The following is a 24966-nucleotide window of genomic DNA, read 5'->3' on the forward strand; positions in this document are numbered from 1 at the left end:
GGGCGGGTGTGTGTGTGTGTGTATGTGTTCCTGAGAAGGCTGCAACCAATTCTTAGGAACACATCTTAAAGCAAAAGTCAGTAAATATTTTCTGCAAAGGGTAGACAGTAAAAATATTCAGCAAAGGGTAGACAGTAAATATCTTAGGCTTTGAGGACTATAAGCTGTCTGCTCAAACTCCTCAATTCTGCCAATGGAGTGCAAAAACCGCCACAGACATTAAGTAAATGAACACACATGGCTCTGTTCAATAACTTTATTTATGGATAAATTTTACTTTAATTTCATATAATTTTCACATCACAAAACATCACTCTTCTTTTTACTATTCCCCCCAACCATTTAGAAATGTAAAAACCATTCTCAGATCAAGGTCCATACAAAAAAAGGCAGCAGGCCAGATTTGGCCCATGGGTTATAGTTCACTGGCCCCTACCTTAAAGAATGACAAACTTCATAAAATTATTTTTTAATATTACACACTAATTTGATGTCTTGTGGCTTTTTTTTAATCCCAAGAAACAAGATGCCCTGAGTCACATGAACATCACTAGAAATACACTCTGTTAGGAACAGATCAAAGTAACATGCAAGTTTTCATGAAAGACAAGGAGAGGCACTCTAGGAAACAAGCAAAAGAGGTATGATGTCATATGCATATTTCCCAATTGTTTGCTCCCAATATATTTCAAGATAAAGTGAAAGGCAAGAAAATATGAATGAAAGGGGGAAAAGAATGGTGATAGATATGCCATAAGAGAAAAATCTGTCAAGCCATCTAGACATTTGCTAAAAATAAGAGAAAAACATCAGTTCTAATTCACATATACGTATGGTTCAGAGGTTTTTGATATGAGACAACATGCAAAACATTCTGAAACTCACACCATGTCTAATCAAAAAGTGTTTCTTAAACCACAAGAAGCTGAGAGAAAGTTCCCACCATTCATACCAGCCATGCCGTGAGGCCTAGCCTTTTCTTCTCACTTGTTTTCTGGTTAAAATAAAATTCAGAATTTAAAATATAAGAATACTCCAATTAATACCTTACCTTGCATGTTCCTGAACTCCCACGATCTCCACTTCACTATCTGAAGAGGCAATGTTAATTTCTTCATTGAGTGGTGCATTGCCAGCAGAGGTTTTGTCACTTGCTAGGAATCCTGGATCCAAATGACCTGAGAGAGAAGGGGAAAAAATAAACACTACATTTTGACTTCTCACAAGCAGCAGAAACAACTCATTGACTCATTGTTTAATCATAGAAACAGAATGGCCTTATGAGAGCTTGCCATGGTGAAACTGCTACCAAGTCAAATGAGCTGGGGCAGTGTTCTGTTAAAAAAAAAAAAAAAAAAGGAAAGAAAAAAGGTTTTGGGGCAGCATAGTGGTGTAGTGGTTAAGTTGGTGTGCTCCGCTTCAGCAGCCCAGGGTTCACAGGTTCAGATCAAAGGCACAGACCTAGCATGGCTTGTCAAGCCACACTGTGGCGGCATCCCACATAAAATAGAGGAAGATTGGCACAGATGTTAGCTCAGTGACAATCTTCCTCACACACACACACACAAAAGTTAAAAAAAAATTAAACAGAATACACACTCATGGCTAAAAGAATGTTCAAACATGGAAGTAGATAAAAGTAAGAACTCGAAATCTCTCACTCTCTAACTCCCATTCCTTAAGAGAAAAAAAACTTTGAGTACTTTAATAAACATGTATATGTACATATAGGTATATACACAAACTGTGATAATACTATTTTATTTCATAATGCTTTTTGCATTCAACTCCAGTCTGCTATTAAATGACCTGCATAACAGGTTTGTCACCACCTAGAGGGCAATGAGGTTCTCTACTGCTTATTATTTTAATAGAACAAAATTCTAAACCAGAAAAGCTCAAAGGCATATATGGAATAAGCAATAGAAGTAATCATTAATATCAAATTTATACTGGGATGCTTTATGAAAGATTTAACAACTTCCTCTCAATTTTAAATAATTTTAACAATTTTCCCTAAAGGAATGAAAATTTGACAAAATCTGATCTAAAAGGGAAGACTAGAGGCAGATCACAATTTTTGCTCTGAGCAACTGAAACATAACCTGTATGTTGCGAACAGTCCTCATTAGACAGAAACAAATCACATGCTCTGGGGAAAGCACAACAGTTTGGGGCACTGGGGCATGTAAGGACTTTTTCACGAGGGTCTTCATAAAGCATCTATTACATGGTGCAATAAAACACATTCTCCAACATCACAGAAAACATGAGCTTCACAGAAGCCTCTTTGAATAAAGGCTAATGGCACAGCATCAAAATACACAGCTCTATTAACAATCTTAGCAAGAGTTAAAATAATTCGGCCTATGTACCCAGCTCTTGAATGCTCTGACTTAAAAGAATATATTTTAGAATATCTAGAAGTTAACATAGAATAAACAGAGTTGCAACAGGTACAAATTTTCATTTACTCTTTAAAGGATATTTTTATTTACATACAGTCATCTGATATAAAATTATTCCTCCATATTAAAAAAAATCCTTTGTGACACCTCATATAAACGAAACCAATGTCAGTAAGATTTTACACATACAACTCTCGCTTTCCTCTCCCTCACCCCCTCACTTCACTCATTCCAATGCTTCAAGGTCACTGGGAAACCTGGTATTTTCATACTCCTGTCAACTTTTAGTGTAATCCTTTTAGAAAATTACAGACAGTCCCAAAGCAAAAACCTTACAACTTTTATACTCTCTGACCCTGTCATCCCATCTCTGAGAATCTAGTCTAAGGGAGAAAGTTTTAAATAAGCAAAATGTTATGATGTCCAAAGATAGTCACTACAAGAGCTATGCAGAAACTTGGTAAAAGTGTATGTGTCACGTACAGTGTCACATATAACACTATAAAAATATGTAGTAATGGGTAAAAGCTGTGAAAAGTAATCAAGTTTGAATACGAGTGTGATTACTTTTACTTTTTTTCTTCTATTGAAAATGATGCACATATGAGAAAACAGAAGATTAAAAAGACTTTTATATAAAACTGGTGATTGAGATTGTATTACAGTCTGCACGAGTTTGTTAACCTTTTGTATTAAAGAATAATCTAGATAAGATTCTATATGGCATTGGCAGTACGCACCTATCTTCAAACCCTAAAAGCATACAAAAGGTGGCGTTCACCAGACAAAACTGTTTTGTTAAAACTAGGGTGGTCACTTAAATGGAGTTTGGTTAAGTCTGGATTTGGTAAACCTAGATTCTTACTCTGGCCCCAATATACCGTGCCTATGGCTAAGTCTTTTATCCAATTTCTACTTCAACTTTTGTCAAGCACACTGTTCCTACTGTACCACAGGAAGGAACACAAATTGAGTCTTTTCTTTTTTCAAACCTTCAACTTGTCCATAGTCACTATTTTGAGCAGCTTTGCTTTGAGCAACTATCACAGTTTACTTCATCCATTTGTTCCTATAATAAATACTTGTTTATGACATACTACTTACTGTGCTAGATGCTAGGAATACTATGGGGAACAAATAAGGCAGGTATAGTCTCTACCTTAAATGAGCTTCAATATATTCAGGGATAATAAAAAGCAGTCCATTGCATTACAGTTTGAAACTGCTCTGACAGGGAGGTAAAGAGTGCCCTGGAAGCACACAGAAAAGGAACATTTCCCAGACTTGAGGATAATCAAGGACGCTGACCTCTCAGGGAAGAGTAGCCACAGGTGAGGAGAAGCAGCATAAGGAACATTGTGTTGCCCTTTAGGGTATACAAGTTGGGTGAGATTTGGGGTAATGGCAGTAAAAAGAATAATGAGAAACCAGGCTGGCAAAGTCAACAGAGGTCAGATGTGGTAAAGAGTCTGACCTTGACCTTAAGAAGTAGGAAGCCACTGAAGGATTTAAGCAGAAGAGTGACATGATCTGATTTTTCATTTTAAAAAATTTCCTTTTGGAGTGTAGAAACAGAACTAACAGCAAGCAGGGAATACCAGAGGCAAGGAAATCAGTTAGACTGATAGTTTCCTGGGTAAGAAATGATTACAGCTGTACTAGGAAACAAACAAAAGGGAGAATACTTTGTGTTCATGTACATACGGAGGGTTAGTAATGTTGGGAATCAGGCAAATAAAAGAATACAAGAAGCAAAAAATGATGCCTAAGTTTCTGATTTAAGAACTGGATAGAGTCACAGTGTCATTCAGTGCACCAATGAACAGCTGAGGTTGCTTAGGTCATGATGATGACGTGCCTCTGAGATGTCCAATAGGCAGCTGGAGGTACTGTTTGTTCTAGAGCTCAGGTCAGAGGTCTAGAGAGGAAATAAAAATGTGAAAAATCCTCAGCAACAGGTGGGAAGATAAAGGTCATCTAGAGGAGTGAAGGAGGCCTGGAACAGAATCCTGACGAACATCAATAATTAAGGGAGGGGCCAGCCCTGTGGCCGAGTGGTTAAGTTTGCACGCTCTGCTTCGGTGGCCCAGGGCTTCGCCAGTTCGAATCCTGGGCGTGGACATGGCACCGCTCATCAGGCCATGCTGAGGCGGCACCCCACATGCCACAACTAGAAGGACCCACAACTAAAAATATACAACTATGCACCGAGGGGCTTTGGGGAGAAAATGGAAAAATAGAACCTTAAAAAAAAATATATATATATATATAATAATTAAGGGATGGGCAGAGGAAAGGGAGCTTGTGAAAGTAAGCAAGAGAGAGATATGAAGCCAAGACACCATGGAAAGAGCATTTCTAGGAAGAAGTGCTTAATAATGTTCAACAGAAAGGTCCGATAGGAGGAGGAAGTAAGTAGAGTCTACCAGAATCTGTGATAAGATGACCATACATGACCTTGGCAAGGGGAGCCTCAGAGGAGTGATGAGGCAGAAGCCAATGTAGCAAAGCAAGCTGAAGAAGAACAGAAGGAAAGGAAGAGCAGACACATTTGAAGAAGTTTGGTTATGGAGGAAAAGGCAATAGGATGGTACCGAGAGGAAGATGGGTTTGAGGGAGCGTGATGTGTATGTATGTATAGTTTTTAAAGATGGGAGAGATCTGGCCCTATTTATAAAAAAGGCAGAGAACAAACAGGTTTCGTGGCAGAAAGCTGAGGTAATTTTGATCTGTGAAGAATGCAGCCAGGCCATCTGCAGAGCACAGGTGTGGGCAGGGAGGCAGGGTAGGGGTTTAGAAAAGCGAGTAGCCACTATGAAGAATGCTGCCTAAGGAAAGCGGGGTGTGCTGGGCAGCACTGACAGCCAGGATGAGGTTGCAGATTAGAAAGTTAACATGACCCTTAACTCTGCAACTACGTGATTTTCTCCAGCTAGGCTTAGCAGTGTGGACAAAGGCTCCAAGTGTGCGTCCAGGGGTCAGACTTTGCCAGCTGCGTACAACAGGAAAGCCATCTATACAACGAGCTGAGCATATTGGCAAAGGAGAGTTGGGTGTATATGCTAGATAGGGAAAGAAGAGAAGCTAGGAGGGGACTGACAAAGGACTACTGGATGGGTTCAATGAGGTAGAAGAGTAGTGTAGTGAAGTAACAGTATGAGAATACAGAAAAGCCCCCAGTGGAAAAGGAGAAAGCATTAGGAAGAAAACCAATGGTTATGAGAAGTAAAACACTGTACTGCCACCCTCTCAGCCACCTACAAAATAAAGCTTCTGGGACCATCCATTTTTCTCCCATCTTATCCCTCACTCTGTTGTTGCTGCCCTTTGCTCCAGCTACCCACTACTCATCTTCCTACAACTTTACCACTGCCCTCTGGAATGCCAGCTCTATGGAAAACGGCACTGAACTTTCTCTTCAGCTCCTTGTGGAAACCTGACTATTCTGAAAATGCTGCCCCCCTGCAGTCCTCCTCAGTTTTGGGTCCTGCATCCTTATGTACGGACACCAACAGCTCTTATCTTCCAGGATGCTTCCCTTTCACTGCCATAGATTGAGTCCAGGACAGTTTCACCCATTCATGAAACATGATTGGCACCTGGCTTAGTTTCTCTGTCTCCACTTAAAATCCTATTATTATTATCCAGTACTATATGTATACTCATTCATATGAACAACCACCCCAAAACTTTCCATGCCTACTCACTAAGAAGCAAGGAGCTGAGCCACAGAGCCACTTAAAGCCCCCTGTGGTAGACTCACAGCAAGGGGCTCAGCCCTTACCATCCTAAAAGACAAGCTAATTGAATTAAAGCAAAAAAAAAAAAAAAAAAGGCAGATCGTAGGAGTCATAGTTGCTATAACCAAACTCTTTCTCCTTGATTACTCAATGCTTTTAAAAAACAGTAATTAAGGAAACACCAGAACACGACTTAATTAGTTAATTCTTAGTATCTCTGTGCCCAGTTGTATCTCCATAGTTCTAATTTATAATTCTAACTTGAGGAATGTTCTGTGAAATGTCTCAGTCATCAATATTTCTGAACAACCAATTTTCACTGATTAGGTCCATCATCCTGATCCTACCACCTACACAGCCTCATTTCAGATTTGGAAATATCAACACTTTCTTTTTAAAGGAAGAGGAAGAAATAAAAAATTACTATGCTGCTTTTGCTCCTAATTTTATAATATCTTAAGAAAAATAAGGTAACTATCACCAATATTTAAGATTCTTCTAACTTTATTCATCCATTATGGATCCAGAAACTAATAATTTATATACTGCTTTCACGTTATTACATCAATCTAAACCATTCTGGCAGTGCAATTTTGGCCATAAAAATTATAATCCAATCCTGCTGGCGTTCAGTATTGTTACAAGACCTGTACGATGCTTTAAAATTGATCACTGAAAAATCAGGGTCTGCTCTTACAGTCAATATCTTTATTATTAGTTTAAAAATGAGTAGAAGATAAAATAAGGGATATGAAGTAAGTGATGGGGGCCTAAATACAAGTTCCCTGGTGAATGCTCATAACTCTAGAATAATAGTGTGAGAGTTTTGCCACATTTCACGTCAGAGCCATTAGATAAAATGTGCCACCCACATAACAAGTCACCTGGGATACACACTAAGTCTGCAGGATGCCATGCTCTAGAAGAGACACTAAGACCATTATCCAATAGCCCAGAATGCCTCCTCTCTTCTGTCTATTTCAGAACCAGCACAATTAGTCCTTTTCTCTCGACGTAACCCTCTTCAGCAGGTCAGACATTCCTTTGGGAGCTCCTGTGCAGAGCCTGATGTTCTCTGGCCTTTGGGCCATCCCCTAGTTCCACCCCACCCATGACCTCACAGGAATCTAATAGCAGTGCAGTGCCTAAAGCACACATAAAAGTGAGTCAAAGATGCTATGAGGTTCTTCAAATACTGTCAGTGGTAGTAATCTATTCCTGGTCTAGGATAAGAATAAGCCCTGCAGAAAAAGTGTAAATACCACAATTACCATATATTAAACTGAAAATAAAGTGGAGGACTTATATTTAGCTATTGTGGCAGCTGGCTGTCTCTGTGTAGGTATTTGCCTATGTAGCTCTTTCGAAAGATAACTTCTTTCACTCTGGGAAAATTCTAAATTTTTGTCCTCCCACTACGGACCTTTCAACAAATAAATAAGTCAGAAAGAAGCAGCATAGAAAAAGTAGTACCTAAATTATTATGGCAAACATTTTCTTTTTGTCTTCAAAAGAAATAATTTAGCTACTTTTTAAATCATAAATCTACTGGGTAAGAATTAGTCTTGAGCTTTTTGCAACACATTAAAGGAAATTATTACATACTGGATGACAGTGGCATGTTAGGTATAATGAAGGTTAATATCTTAAGTCACTGCTCATTTAGCTTTAAAATAAGCAAATTATTACCTTGTGTTTAGTTTTTTCAACAAGAATGTTAAAAACAACTTTTAAAAGCAGGGGAAGAGGAGGTCAGAAACTAAAATCTTACAGTCCATATGAAGCATGTAAACAAGAGGAACCTGACCAAATTTGATCTCCTTCACAAGACTGAAGTGCTAAGAATACATGGCCATTCTCACCTGATTATAAAAAATACAAAGCTCTACACTAAGAACAGGAAACCCAAGATTTACTTCTCTGTACCACAACTAAGCCTGTGTTATGGACAAATCAAGATTACAATCCCTATTTTAAGGATGAGGGAAATACTCATAGCCTACCTTCTTGACGAGAAGGCTGATGGAAAAATGAGATCATTTGTTTAGAATTTTTAATTTCCCAGGGGGAAAAAAGCTCTAAATAAATTTAGTTTACCATAATTATAAGCCTTTCACACCAAGAGTACTTCAGAATTCTGTTTCTCTTAGCTTCATTTACATCTATGCTTATAGTGAGCTATTACCAGCAATAAAAAAATTAAGCCTTTTTCAGAAATCCTGGTAGTTTCCTAAACATGTCCGACGCAAGAGTTATCTGGGGGTGATTATTACAAACACATTCCCAAAGCCCATTTCAGATCTACTTACAAGAACACTCAGGGAGAAATCTAGGCGTCTGAATATTTATAAACACCCCAGGTAATTTCCATGCTCAGGCAAAGTTTAGGAAATACTGTAGCAAGAACAATTAATTCCAGGGCAGGACAGTAAATCAGATATCCACTGATTGGGTCCATTAATCACTTTCTTACTCAAGTCTACTTCAGCATAAATATTTAACACAATGCTGGTTAGCACGCCTGAGGGCCTACTGTGTGCTGTATCCTGTACTATGCACACTATATATGTTATTTCACTTAATGCTAACAGTAGACTTTTGGGGTGGATACTAGTTTTATCCCAGTTTTTTAGTTTTGTAGCTAGGGAAAACTGAGGCATTACATAATTTACCTGAGGTCACAGCATTTCTAAGTAGCTGCTGGTTCAAAACCAGGCTGTTTGTTGGCAGCAGCTGCCATCCACTACACTGTTCAATTCTAGCATCAAGTGAGAAAAGTAAACATGTGGCAAGAGTTGAAAAGGAAAGTTTAGGTCTTTTGTTCACACCAGTGGCTTTCCTAATTTCAACTCTTTTGCCTTGGTCAAAACTAAAACTAAACCATAAAAACTGTTTTGCATACAAGAATATCATCTAATTGCTTGGAAAAAGAGACAAGCTATTCTATCTCCAGTGATTACTTATGTGATCCCAAATGGAGTGGGGCTGCAGACCTGGTCTGAGAAGTTGCTGTTGATTAACCCCTGAATAGTCTGTTTAACGACTGGGTTTTTATTTTATTGGGAGGGACAGAAGGAGGGCTCAGATTAACCATGAGAACATTTATCTTAAACTCAAACCACAAGAACGACCATCTAATTAATACTAATAGTCCAAGTCTCAAAACTATAAACTGGCAATCGAGCATAAGTTCTATTGACATTCTGTAGTGACACATCCCACATACAAAAAGCAGAGGAAGACTGGCACAGATGTCAGCTCAGGGTGAATCTTCCTCACCAAAAAAAAAAAAACAAAAACAAAAACAAAAAACCCTCTATATGAAAAGCAAAAACAAAAAAGTAATTGCTCATGTTTTTCCCAAGAATTTACTATAAAGTGGTCTATATTTAATGAGAAGCATAAGGAAACAGGGAAACAAAACTGAAGTAGAATGGACCACTTAATTTTCATGGATGAAAAATGAAGATAAACTATCCAGTATACAGAACAAATTATATAACTTACAAAAACAGATTCCACAAAATGTGGTCCAATTGCTCTCCTTTGATATAAAGTGACACTGTAAGTGGATTCAAATTTGCAAGGTGGGTATCCACTATGACAGTTACATCAAGACTAGAGTGTGTTATTGTTTTATTTATTACTCACATACCTGCACAGTCAGATCTAGAAAAAAAAAAAAGACTCTGAATGAGCCAATAAATGGCTTCACAAGAAAATGTCATGAGGATCTGTTGAAGAATGATGACCACATCCCATGATATACAAAAATTTACACATAATTTATGGCCCAGTACACACATATGCTCCCTTACATCCTAGAGAAATTACCACACACAGGTACCAAGAGACACGTACAAGAAATGTTAATGGCAGCATAATTTGGAATAGTACACTATACACTGAACGTCCAATAAGAGAATGGGTAAGTCAACTGTGATATATTCATCCAGTAGAATACTAAATAGCAGCGAAAACTGAATGAACTAGAGCCGCACTTATCAACAAGAACCTCACAAAACATTGAACTAAAAAAAGCAAGTTGCAAATGATTACCTTCAATGTAATACCAATTAGTATTAAAACATGCTTGTTTACAGATACATAACAAATGCAGTAAAAATATAAAGAAATACACAGGAATACCAAATTCAGGACAGCTTTGGAGTGAATAGGGGAAAAGGAAGGAGAACAGACAGTCGAAGCCATGGTATTTCCCTCCTCACATATTTTTGCTATGTTCTATTTCTTAGACTAGCTTAGAGCTTAGAGGTAAGTACACAAAGGCTAGTGATGATTTAGATAATCAAGGTAACAATTACTTGAACCTGAAAATGTGATGCCATAGCCAACACTGGTGACTTTAATGATATTTTAAGACCCCAAACCTTGCACTATTAAGTTAAATAAGATGAAACTGCTGGGTTTGTTGTAGGTCAAAAAGTCAAGTATTAACAATTCCATATGGTTCAAGCTAACATTAAAATTCTTGGGGCTGGCCCTGTGGCCGAGTGGTTAAAGTTCCACGCAATCTGCTTCAGTGGCGTGGGTTTGTGGGTTCAGATCCCGGGTGCAGACCTACTCCACTTGTCAGCCACGCCGTGGAGGCATCCCACATACAAAAAGCAGAGGAAGACTGGCGCAGATGTCACCTCAGGACGAATCTTCCTCAGCAAAAACAAAAACAAAAACAAAAAACCAACCTCTATATGAAAAGCAAAAAAAGAGAGTAATTGTTCATGTTTTTCCCAAGAATTTACTATAAGGTGGTCTATATCTAATGGGAAGCATAAGGAAACAGGGAAATAAAACTGAAGTAGAATGGACCGCTTAATTTTCAACGGATGAAAAATGAAGATAAACTATCCAGTACACAGAACAAATTATATAACTTAAAAAAACAGATTCCACAAAATGTGGTCAAACTGCTCTCCTTTGATATAAAGTATTACTACTTAATTCTTTTCAAAGTGCTTATACATATTAATAAAGCCTTAAAAGATCATTATTGGCCAAAGCAAGTATTTATGCATATAAAAATTGAAGTCCAGGGGAGAAATGCTTTGTCCAAGGTCAAATAGGCAGTTAGCAGTCAAAACATAGTTAAAACTAAACCCAGGTCCTGTTCCAAAATTAGCCACAATAAATTAATCAGAAGCTCAACAAATGAAATTTTTATTAGTTCCAATCAAAGATTATGAAAGGAAACATTAAGGACAACAATCTGTGGGGTTCTGTCTTTTTTGTTTCCTAACAATCTGAATATAAAAAGTTCTAAACTATAACCCATTGTTATTTTTATAATACAAAACTCATTTCCCATAAACACAGTATTTTAGGTAGTAATTAAGTTACTAGATGAGCTCACAAAAGCCGGTGTAATTTATAATTTAACTAGACACCTACAGTCCTTCCATAACACTAAAGAAAATACACATGACATAAGCAGTCTGTCTCTCAATCCTCTCCCCCTCTTTTCTCAAACTTAAGCACTAGTACTTTTATAAAAAAGGTTTAAATTAGAAAGAATATTGAAAGAAAGACTTTTGAAGAACATATTGAAGGAGTGTTGGAGGCACTGTGCAAGGTTTTCAAAGGTGATAGGAATGGGTTTTTTGATGAATAAATATCACTCTTAAGAATCACCACAGAACCAAGATAAATAATGCAAAACAGGGAGATAGATTTTCCTGAGATAACAGAGGCAGAAACTGAAAGAAAAGGGTTAGAAAAGACAAATATGAGAACTACCGTAGGGGAATTAACAGGGACACCGCACTGAGTGGCAGAAGCAGCAGCACAGCAGTGCACAGGAACAGCCCCACAGGGCAGGTTTAAACAGTTCCTTCCCCGAGCTGTCAGGTCACCGTGCAGAGTTAAGTGAGGGAAATCACGGAGAAATGGGGAAGGGATGGGGGAGGGAGGGAGGTAAGTCATCTAGGTATTTTTCACATTAGGCATTTTTAACTCAAGAAATATGTCTACTGAAATCTACCTATGCCTACAATTAATGTCTTATGTATTCTCATTTTGCCTCCTTCTGATGAGGAAAGATGCATGACGTGCTACCCAAATCTCCTTTTCAGTTATAACTGGCACCCTGGATAGTCACAATCATCTAATGCCAGATGTCTCTGGTTGGCCTGCTCTCCTCAGCAGGGTCCACTACAAGGAAAACAGATGCCAGGACACATGCACATTACACCATTAGAGAAGGGGGAGGGGAGGGAGACCAACCTGCCTCCGCATTCAGCTCCTCTAGAAGCCCGCTGGTCCTCCAGGTAGCTCCTGTGTCCTGGCCTCCTACAGAATTACTGTGCTCTTGAACTACTGCAGCCGCCAATAAATTGTCCACATTTACCACTTCTGGGTCAGAGCTGGTGTCAGACATATCATAATGAGCTACAACTGGAGGTCCATCTAGGGAGGAAAAAAAATGTATACTTGTATCTAACTTGTGGGGTGAAAAATACTTCCGAAACTAAGAGCCCTAAAAATGCCAGTGGCCTTTATCTTATTATTCTCTCATCAGAAAAGCTGCACTTTATACATCTATTTTGCATATGACGTGAAAGTGGAAAAGATAACCCGAGTTTACAAAGATGAAGGACACATTTGGGAAGGAGGAAAAGGAGTGTTATTATGAAGAACAGAAGACAGGACTATACTGAACAATGTTACACTGAATCCCTGTCATACTTCTTTAAAGAGCAAAAGATTAAGGGGGAAGACTCCACAGAGCAAGTAAAACAGACTGTTTAAAGGAAAAAACTGATGCAAACTATTAAAATTCAATTTAGACTTTTTAAGAGAATGAATCTAGCTCTTTCTCTTAGTAGCTAATACTAAAAGTCCCTAGTAGATTCAGAGAAGAAAATCAAATACATATTTTCATCTTTCTAAAGAAAAAAGATTAACACTAAGAGCTCTACTTGACTGACTGATCTACTTCCAGTAAAGCCCTTTTATAAAATTAGGGATGTTATGCATTTTACGACATTCCACAAAAAGAAAATATTCGCAAAATCCATCTTCAGGATTTTGCTTTGGATGTCTTAGAGGGGTCCCTTATGAGGAATATTTATATTTTCTTTTCCATGAGAAAGACAACCAGCTGACACTCCAAGGAAATGATATGCAATCTTATGGGTTATTTTAGTGGAAGATATTAAGAGTTCTTACTGGAAAAATAAGAGATCCTTTCCACCTCCGAATCACCCTAACTAGCTGAAAAAGGCAGCTGAGTTCCAAAGTAATTACACTGCAGTGATTCATGCTAAAATAACTCAATACTCATGCTTGTAGAATAGATCCATGCTTTAAAACGCTAATGCTACCCTTTTTCTAATGTAACAGCAAAAAGCAAAAATCAAGTTTTCATTCAAGTATGAAATACATCCCTTACTACCTCCATTTCAGAATAAAGCAGAAATAAAGGAATGCTGTTTCTCCCCCCAACAGCTATTTATGAAGTGCAGGCAGATCATTTATTTCCATAAAGATTTTTTAGTATCATCCAACAAATTAACATTAAACACCTCTATTTTATGAAACTCTTGACTATGAAGGAATACATACGCCAATGAATTATTAAAATAGAACACAATGAAGGATTACTGTTTTAATACAAACATCCATTGTGTAAACTGTTACTGAACAAAACATGGAACACACTTGGGGTATTTATCCCTTATAACTAAGTTCCTAAACCACAGGTTTATGTAGCAACATTTTTAAAATAAAAAATGACCAAACATAAAGCAAATGGGTTAAGTGCCACCGTGTAAAGGACAGACATGTCACAATATGAAATTCTGACGATCATGACAATTTCAGTTGACTACTTAGAAATAATTTCCAATTCCCCCAAAAGGGTAAATCAAGTTCATAAAATTCAACAGTGTAGCCTTGGGATCAGTTGGTAATGGATTTTAGTTGGTAATGGATTTTAGTTCAAATAGCAAAAAATTGGTTCATGTTTGAGGTTTTTCTTTTCTAAAAAAAGAAAAGAAAGCTGTATCATTTATGGAGTTCTCGTCAGAGTTCAAAATGACTATTATGGAATCAAGATACCGTGTGATGTCCAAATACTTGAGTGCAGAAGATAAGAGGGTCAAGTACAATATTGACTATTTGACCAAATGTTCTAGTTTAAAAGGGCTTTATTAAGTGTTTTGTGTTTGCAAAATAATTAGAAATTTATATCACTAATACCATTCACAGACTCTTGCCCTCACATCCCTCCCACAACCACCAAATTGAGGCAATAGGTCAACAGTCAAGTCAAAATTGTACCACTCCTATATGTATAATCATGCAAATAGTATAAGTATATATGTACATGCAGAGTAACATCACCTACCCATGGAAATAACTTGTCTGAAAGTCTTCATCAGTAGGAAATACAAGCATAAACTTGTTATCTGGCTTCATTCTTGTATCTTCCATATTTCCAAACAGCACACCTTATAGCTTAGCTTAAATTTAGTATTCATCATAAACAAAGACAGTAATATTTTCATATTTTAATTACACTTAAAAGTTAAAATAAATTATCACTGTCACTTAATTTTCAGTATATTCAAACGATGACAAGTCAATACCATACAACTTTAACAAAACAATGGTTGCCTTTCCAACCTTGTCTTCCAACAAGAAATCACAATTAAGGATCTTGTGTTCCAAGGTCATCTTACACTTCTCGTTGGCAAACCAAGATTACATAAAATGTGTTTAACGCACTTAGCAGGGGGTCCTGGACTTTTAATCACTAAGTGAATATTAGTTAACTGATGGTGACAATTTGTGATATTCTTTTAAAACGTGATTCCTGCTACACAGCAGAATTAAGAGACAGGTAAGATCCTGTAATGATTTCATCTGCCTTTTAAAAGAAGCATCTCTTGGGGAAAAAAAAAAATCAAACCACTAAGGAGGAGCTAGGAAAACTCAGCACATTAATAACAGAGGCAGCTATTTATGGTTCCAATTTGACTCTCATCAATTCATTACAGGATGGAATAAACATGGAGGCATTGTCCTTCCTCTCACTTGACTACTCCTCTCTGCAGTTAAAACAATTACACTGCTACTAAGATTATCTGACTTTCAAAAACATCAAAATAGTCACTTCAAGTTACACATGGAAACATTTCCCATTTAAAATTTAGTCACTAGGGGCTGGCCCCGTGGCCGAGTGGTTAAGTTCGCGCGCTCCGCTGCAGGCAGCCCAGTGTTTCGTTGGTTCGAATCCTGGGCGCAGACATGGCACTGCTCATCAGACCACGCTGAGGCAGCATCCCACATGCCACAACTAGAAGAACCCACAACGAAGAATACACAACTATGTACCGGGGGGCTTTGGGGAGAAAAAGGAAAAAATAAAAATCTTTAAAATTTAGTCACTGGGGCCAGCCCCCTGGCCCAGTGGTTAAGTTTGCACACTCTGCTTTGGAGGCCAAGGTTTTCACCGGTTCGGATGGTGGGTGTGGACATGGGGCCGCTCGTTGGGCCACGTTGAGGCAGCATCCCACATGCCACAACTAGAAGGACCAACAACTAAAAATATAGACAACTATGTACCGGGGGGGATTTGGGGAGCAAAAGGAAAAATTTTAAAAAATAATAATAAAATTTAGTCACTAATGTGAGCACATTCCATGTTTACAACATTTAAGGTTATCCAACCTGCACATTCTCCTATCTGCTAACTCTGATGTGTCACAATCTTAAAACATAAATTTATAATAATGAACTTCCTAGTTTTTCTACAACCATTAAAAGCATCTCTCAGTAAACGTAAATTTAACACAATTAGTTAATAACTATTTGGTCTAGGTTAATCCAAGTGCTGTTTCTCCTGACTGAAATTTTTGCTGCTCGTCACAAGGCAAGAAAAATTAAAGTTGGGCAATCCACCAACTACTTTTTGTTTAAGAACATCACCTCATCCATTTTATGCTAGAAACAGGTTTGTACACTCTCACTGACCTCCTAGACGATAAACAGGTTCTAACTTTTCAAATACCAAAATACAGATGTATCTGTGTCATCACACATCCCTCATACAGTGAGGTTTGCCCTTTTATGACCTTAACCTTAAACCTTCTGTATTATTGTCATCAAATGTTTAATTTTATAAATTAGTTTTCTTTCAGTCAAATATGTTCTAAGTCTCATGGAAATAATTTGAATCACGAAAACAAAAAACGAGGCAAAACAAAACCTAACATCCTTTATTGTGTTTATCCCTGACAAATCCCTCTTTTCAAATCTGACAAACAAAAGCTCAGAATTTTAAAACTATATAAGGTAATACATAATTTACCACTCTTTGTCTTATAGACGAGAAATTGGAGTCCTAGTTAGGTGGAACCGGAACAGACTACAGTTGTTCTCACTGTTGAGGGAACAGGGAATATACAGGATGAGACTGGGAGCAGCATACGAAGTACATACAGATTTTTGGTAGCAAACACATAGGTTAAGGTCCTGCCTACTATTACTTAGCTGTATAACTCAGTTTCTTCACAGGGTTACAGTTGGGGTTAAAGAAGATATAACGCAGAACACAAAGCAGTTCAAATATTGGTCCAATGCCCCATCTACTATAATTAGCACCTGCTCTACTTCATTATTTATATGCTTATCTTCACGTGTAAACTCTGCTGTACACAGACTGCAACTTATACTGATCATAGATTAATGCGAATTGTTAAGTAAATGCTTTGCTGAGATTAGAGATCATCACTAATGTGGCTTTTGTATTTTTATTTTTGTATGAAGTGAAATGTCAGCTTGGATGTATTCATATAAAAGTGTTTCAAAGCCAAACAGACATCATTTTGGATTATTTCATATTTAGCATCATCCTTGCCTACAGAGGCCTTCCACTAACAAAGTGTTGTCAGTCTCCTAGTATGAAATCTAAACAGATCTAGGAAACAGGAATTCCTCTTGTATCCCAGAAACACCTGGAAATGTCACTCCTCCTTCTCTCTCTATTGCTAAGTCTTAGGCCCAAGTAAAGGTGGGGCAATGGACCAATACATGGTCTGCCCCTTCAACTCCCAGTTCTATGGTTATAGTAATATACAATAAAGCTCAGAAAAAAATTCCTTCTCTTCTCCCTACTACAGCCAATCTCCCAAAACCCCTCACTAGAAGAGGAAAAATCTATCTTGTTGCTGACGAAGGATGCCATACAGTGCCATTATCTACAACATCAAGAGAAAGGGGGAGAGGGCGGAAATCACAGTCAGCTTCAATCCAGATAGCAAGATTTAAAAAAATTACACCCGAAAGAAGAGTTCTTAGTAATTACCTAGCCAAGGGATCTAAGAAAGGGAAGTGTGTGTGTGGTGGTCAGGTGAAGAAAAGAGGTGTGGGGGAACGAGGTGTGGTCAAGATGGATTGAGGGAAAAGAGCAACCACCTCAAGAGTCGCAGAAGGGAATTTGCATTTTACTAGAACCTACCCAAGAAAAAACGCTTTTTCACTACACACCAAAATATTTACCAAGATGAAAATTTATATTTGCAAATTAAAAAGAATATTTGAGAATACCTATGCTGTATTTTAGTACTACCAATCAAAAATAAAACATATATACCTAGAACAATTTGAATAAATAGCATTTTCAAAGCATCTTAGAAAAGACGATTACATCAACTAGAAAAGACAAAAATCTATATAGAAAAATGCCATCTCTAGAAAAACAGCTTTAAATACCAAAAACTACAAGTGTATATTTTAAGAATAATATCATAAAGCTATTTTAATAGAAAAGAAAAATGCCTGAGATAGAGCTAAATGAAAATGAAATCCAGCAATACGCACTGAAATTTTACATTTAGAAGTTAAGTCATTTTTAAAGTAAAATTGAATCAATGTTAATTTTGTACGTTTCCCATTATACTCATCTCAGTTATTAAAAATTTAGATGTTATAAAGTTTCCAAGGTGGGAATAAAGTTTTAAGGATTATGCCTGTTCTTATATCAAACTGGTAAATGACAGATCATTGTCTGCCCAGAAAAGTTACCTATGATATTAATGAAAGGATCAAAGAAGAGGCAAAAGCAAATACTCACGATTATCAGAGTAGTTAAAAAGTTGACCATAAGAAAGATTTAATTTTAACCCTTCACCACTAACTATAGTTGGGAAGACTGAATCAAGAGAGCTTATTCAAAAGACAACTTAGGTAATTTATCTGGATATTCAAAGGAACCTAAAAATACAGAAAACAGGGCTCAATTTATCTTTCTATTTCAGGGACAAATCCATGACCTACTGCTTTGAGGATTTAGATCTATAGAGAACAAAACTAAAATATCTGCACTACATACACAAAGGAAGAATACAAAAATTAGATACAACTTTAGCCACATGCCCATGTCTGCGTACCCTGCTAAAGATAGATCCATTCCAGTTTTTTGATTATTCCTCAATTAGTCTAAATTTTGCTATTTTCCAAATATTCCTCAATTTTCAACAGAATAACTTAGTAGGACACATAAAGGAAAAGAATCTCAACCTTTTATGTTAACACTGGTATTTTGTTATTTCCTTTTTCAACATACCAATTACAAAAACTTGAAATTATCCCCAAAACATCACGTAAAAATCTATCATTAGTTATACTGACTACAAACTAATACTATTCATTTCATTGTGGAAAGGCAGTTTTCTTGACTCAGGCACACCTAATGTGGATTAACTGGTAGGGAATCACTAATGTAACAATGCTGTCCTCAACAGAGCAACAAGAAACATTTCTCTTTTAACATTTTTATTATCTAGGTTAGCCGTTACACTTCAAATGCAGAGTTAGGTAAAAGGTATAAATAAAATAACAGTAATTTGATAACATTCTTCCCAAATCTTAAAGTTATAATACGAATAAGACTTCATTACCAAAGAATACACTTCCTTGTGGATGATTATTCCTTCACCTTTTAGGATGTCTTCTATTTTATGCTGTAGTAATTTAATGTAATATGAAAAGATGTACTCAATATTAGTAAACTAACAGTTTGGTTTCAATCCCCACTAACTTTCCTAAACTTAGAAGAATTAAACACAGAAATCAAGAAAAAAACAAAAAGTGAACAAATTTGGAAGTAATTCATGTTGTTTACAATTCATTTACTCCTACAACTGTTATAGACAAATTAAAAAGAGAAGTTTCTTATCTGTACAATGGTTGAGTGCATAAACACCATTTTTTGGAGAAGATTTTGAGAAGAATATTTCTTTCAGAACAATTTTTAGAGAAGGAACTTAATAATAATTTAATAAATTTTAAGTTTAATAAATTTGCTGAAACTGTTTTGATACTTTATTTTCTGATATGCGGTATTCCACAAAACCTTTTTCATTGTACCCTCACTGTACTATTTAAATAACACAAACACGAGAGAGGGAAATCAATATAAGCTAAACAAAATATAACAGGTACAATTATTTTTAAAACGTTACCTTCTGTAATATAACTTGCCTATAATTTGTTATTCTGAACAAACGATGACAGCACAAAGCCTATTTACCATCTTTTCTATTACTTCCATGTAACTGTACCATTAGATAAATTCAGCTGTATATTAAAAGTGAAAATTATCAGTAATATTAATTTGGGGTGCTTTGTTTGCTCAACAAAAGGATTCACTACAGCATTTCTTTCATTAACAAGCAAACTGAATACATTTTAAATGATTTCATTCCTAATATTCTGACTTGCATATAAACTTTAAGTAAAAACTCTTATGTAAATTGAGACAAACCTAGACGCACAGACCTTTGCTGTTAAATCTACATAACACTAGGGAATGACAAAAGCAATGAAGCAAAATCAATCAGTTCTTGTATAATCTTTTACTCTGTCTGCTAGTGAAACAAACAAGAGGTCAAAATCCTTACTTGACAATTAAAAAAAAATAGATCAACTTTTTTCTCAGAGTTAATCACCCTAACTAGGTTTATGTATGGGCAACTCTTTTTTTTCCTCCATACATTTAGGAAGGAATGAATAGACAGTATATTAATGACCTGAATCCATTAAAATCCCTGTAGAGTATTGCATAGTTATCTGTCTCCAGCAACTTGTCAAATATAACAATAAAAATACAGAATTTATTAATTAACTCAGAATTTTGAAGGTGAATACACATACATACACACACACACACACTTGAGACTAGGTTCATTCCTCTGACTTGGTAACTAAAAAACAGATTTTTCTCTTGGAACCCCAAAATGACAGCATAAAACTTCATGCAAAATATTAAATCTTAAGATTTTAATTTTACTGTGTTGTGTTCTACATTAAAATTTTATTTGGGCTTTTATTACACTCAATTTTAATACTGCACACCAAGTACACATCAATATAATTAAGAGTTACTATTATCTAATAAGTTGCTCAAACAACCAGATAATTCTAATCTGCTGGTTAAACTCTCTTAAAATGATTAGGTAGCTAATGTCCTAGAACACTGAACTAGTACAAACTAGGCAGAAAGCAGTCTGTAGACAGATTCAGACAACACATTTACCTTTAGTGAGGGGATAATGCCCCCTTTTAAATACTAGCAACTGAATTCTATATGCACATATTAGAGAAATGAAATAATCCAAATATGGGATTTTATTCTTAAATAAAAAGCATTTCAACCACATCTAGATTAATGTCATATATAGGATGAAAGAAGTTTCTTCCCAGCATTAGCCCTTCATAGACTACAAAAAAGTCCAGACAGGACACATTCCCTATCCTTCTTAAACTTCTAGGGAAATTAAGGGAAAACCACACTAGGCACTTCTAAAACTATACCTACATAAAAATGCCACCACATAATCAAAAAGTAATCTCCACTTCTTAGTATTTATACTTATAAGTACTTATAATCTTAGGAATACAGACTTTGCCTCAGGGAAAGCGAATTCAGTAATTCACAACAGCAGTCACGTAAAAAAAAGTATTAAAACTACTTCAAATACTTACTTCTTTAAATGTCCACTATACAAAAGAAAACTCTTTTTTTTGAAAGAGTAACTTTTAAATTGTGTGACCTGGAAAAAGTATAATCATTTTAAAGCACAACTCATTATAAAAACCTATTGTTTTCCAAAACAATACTCCTTAAGACAGTAACACATTTTCAAGGCACTGTGAGAAACTGAAAATCAGGATAAAATTTGTATATATGTTTCTGCTAAAAATTATTCTTAAGGTTAAAATCTCCAAATCACAAAATATCGAATTTTACTTTAGAATAAGTTATAACATTTTGGCATATATTCTATGAATTAAATCAATGTATTCTAGTATTCCTTTTCTTTCTACCAAAACCTTTCTTTCCAACAAAACCTTTCTTTCCACATCTTTATCCAAAATTATGTAGAAAAGGTTTCCCAAAATTATTATCGTTTAACATCTGAAATGTTATTCTCAAAATGTTATTCTTACCTTGAATAACAATCATTAAAACCTATGTTTGATAATTCCATTCCCTTGAAATTTTTTCATTTTTCTCTATCTGTAGACCTCTTACTCAATTATATAATAATAACAAAAACTAAAGTATATCCAGTCAATACTAGGAATATGTCTCTATATCTTATTCTTAAAAGATAAATTCATACTTTCTATTTTAAAAATAAAAAGTATTTCAGTACATGCTTAATACATCAAATATTAAATCATGAAACAAAAAAGAAAGCTGGTAAGTGCCTGAAGTAGTTCATACATGCATAGAAAAGTAGTCATGTTAACACGTTGAAATTAAATTAATATTTTCTCATGTCTAGTAAACTCTCTGATCCCAGGAAGAAGTTGAAGACAGAAGAAACTTCCCTGGAAACATCTCATCTTCAAGTAAAAATTATAGATTAGTCAAAATCCAGTCAGTCATCCAAAACCACTATGCTCTTCCCGTTGATATAAAACTTAATTTAAAAAAAATATTAGCTGAAGTAGTTTACAAGTGTGGTACTATCATTTCAGAGAAAAACCCATCAGTTACAATAAATTCCTATATATTTTATGGTGAAAATTCATACTAATATTATGTATGTTAATGTTAAGAAATGCTTAGCATATGTTAAGAAATTTATTACAAGTTGCACAGTGTTCAAACTTTACCCCATTTGTCAAACACTAAGTTCAGGAAATCTGACAGTCATTACACAATAAAGATACTACTAGTCTTTTTCATAAATGAGAACCGAGCACACTAACAAGGTTTTCCCAAAGTTAACTCCAAATTCTCATACATCAAGTTCTAAAAAGAAAAAACCAAATCACAGATATTTTTCAGTTCAAAACTAGGAAAGGAAAAAAAATGAGCTCAGGCTATTACAGCTAATTTACAAGTTGCAAATATTTGGATATAGAACTAAAGAGAAAAAATGGTGAGTTTTTCTGAGTAAAGTTACTGAAAAACTATTAAAATAAAGGTCTTGATTGTTTATATATGTAACTCCAAATATGCCATCTATCCCTCCTCTCACAAAACACAGAACTAGGTTTTTTCCAAAACTGCAACTTCATTAAATATTAAAATAATTAACTTTTTTCATACTGAGAAATTAAGTTATAAAGTTGGTAAAATTAATAAATTTTTATTGTAAGGAAATCCAAAAGAAAGCACAATTTTTTAAAAACTGGTTAGTGTTAGCAAAGCTACATATTCCTATTGAAAAATTTCATGCTAATTTAGCTGTTTCTCACAATATTCCTACCAAAGCATAAAAGATAAAACACCAGTATTTCGGGGGCTGGCCCCGTGGCCGAGTGGTTAAGTTCTCACGCTCTACTTTGGCGGCCCAGGGTTTCACCAGTTCGGATCCTGGGTGCGGACATGGCACCGCTCATCAGGCCATGTTGAGGCAGCGTCCCACATGCCACAACTAGAAGGACTCACAACTAAATAAAATATACAACTATATATTTGGGGATTTGAGGAGAAAAAGCAGGAAAACAACAACAACAAAAAGATTGGCAATGTTGTTACCACAGGTGCCAATCTTAAAAATAAAAAACAAAAAACTAGTATTTCCCAGTCCTAGGCAGCACATAAAAACAGATACCACACTGCAAGACTTTCAATCCTGTGATATTTCTTCCCTTTGACACACTCCACGGGTCCTTTAGCATGCTGAATGGCCATTTCTTTTCAGTCCAGGAATGGAAAACAAAGTTAAATTAGTAGTACATTGGCTAACACACTTAGCCACTAGTAACTTAAAAATCCATTCAATATACACCCTTAACAGAGTGACCATTTCATCTGTATCCTCTAGAGTTACCCCTTATATCAGGGTACTGGACAATTTCACTAGATGGTGTCTGCCAGGTTATTACCTCAGGCACTCAGCTTTAAGTTAAAGCTCAAGGTAAAAATTCACTTTTGTAGCAATGAAAAATAGTATTTTTCTCATGCATGATATCAAACTCCAGTCTAATCCTGCTCTCCCTACAGCATCTTGGATAGTACATCAGAGTATATATTGGCTCAAAAATTTATTTATTCTTCCTGCATATAAATCCTATTTAATATTATAATTCACTAAGACGAGCAACAAACTAGTTCATTAAATGACATATGGAAGAATGATGATATAAAAATATTCACGCAGTACATTTATTCATGATCTTCAGAGTGGGGTTAATTACATGATTCCCCCCACTGGAATCAGAAAAGAGTCAACAGTTTTTGTAGGGAATAAATGCTTAACCCAAGGAATTAACTACTTACCTATTTGGATTCTCTTAAGATTCCCTATTTTATATGTTATTTATATTTTTGGCAGGAATAAAAAGCATAAAGATGAGGGTCATTCCTATTATCGTATAAATATGGTTCTATGTTCCCAAAATATGCAACAAAACTCAAACTAAAATTTGTCAAACTCTGCTGCTTTGTTTTGAATATCTAATTTTTAAAAAAGAAACTGTTTACTATCATAATTTTTAAAACATCATCAAAAGAAACTTACAATGGGCAAAAGCATATTCCCTCTTATACAATTCAAAAAGCAGACAGTTAACACAATTTTGTGATAGATTCAAAGGTTGTTCTGTAATATTCCCATTTTCAGCAAAGTTAATTGGAAAACTGTTATGAATCCTTGGGAATTCTAACACACTGTCAACATTTCAACAAGTCACATAAAAACCAAAGGGCTGCTGTGGCAGTTCTTGGGAATCAGGCATCTGCATGTAAGCACATGATTGGGTGATAGGGGAAATTCTTTGGCCAACTAGTTGCATTTAAGTTCCCTGGGTTCCAGTAGCTGCTTGTTCTCTTCGCCAGTGTCAAGGTGAGTTAGCTTTTCCATCCACACGCAGAACTTCTCCTCTGTCTGCCTCTGCATCTCGGAAAAACAGCTCATGGCCTCTTCTAGGACACTGCCTATGCAGTTCCTATCACATACAGCACCCCTGTCAAGTAATCCTGGAATTTCCCTGGGCGCTCCTTCAGATCCCCCAGCACGACTGAAGTCAGCTTTAAAGACATTGAGGCCATTTGATAAAACATCATTAATTAAGAAAATTGTATTTTTATTAAGACATGCTTATTCAGGAAAATGGTATAAGCATTACTAAGAACAGCCATATAAATATAGCATTGATAAGCAGCATTTAAATTAATTAGCCAAACAAAAGTAATTCCAAGAAAAATAAAATAACATACCACCACCATTTTTCATAGTTTCAATATATCTGCCTGGGAATATGTATTGTTACTATACAACTAACTATTTATCTGTAACAGTGGTTTTCAGCCTTTGCTGAACATAAAAACCTAGAGT

General features: G+C 35.9%; 1 protein-coding gene across 2 annotated transcripts in view; it reads right to left on the minus strand.

Annotated features, from left to right (window-relative positions):
- Positions 1-24966, minus strand: part of ARK2N (arkadia (RNF111) N-terminal like PKA signaling regulator 2N) — a 76322-nt gene that overhangs the window by 10372 nt on the left and 40984 nt on the right. The window contains exons 3-4 of one of the 2 annotated variants that reach the window (XM_046671777.1): positions 12389-12571; positions 1052-1178 (exon numbers count right to left, since the gene is read on the minus strand). In XM_046671777.1, coding sequence (XP_046527733.1) covers positions 1052-1178; positions 12389-12571 — 310 coding nt within the window. The remainder of the gene's footprint in view (positions 1-1051; positions 1179-12388; positions 12572-24966) is intronic. The other variant, XM_046671778.1, reaches the window with a different exon arrangement.

The sequence above is a fragment of the Equus quagga genome, chromosome 9 (genome assembly GCF_021613505.1).
Source record: "Equus quagga isolate Etosha38 chromosome 9, UCLA_HA_Equagga_1.0, whole genome shotgun sequence".
NCBI classification, from domain to species: Eukaryota; Metazoa; Chordata; class Mammalia; order Perissodactyla; family Equidae; genus Equus; species Equus quagga.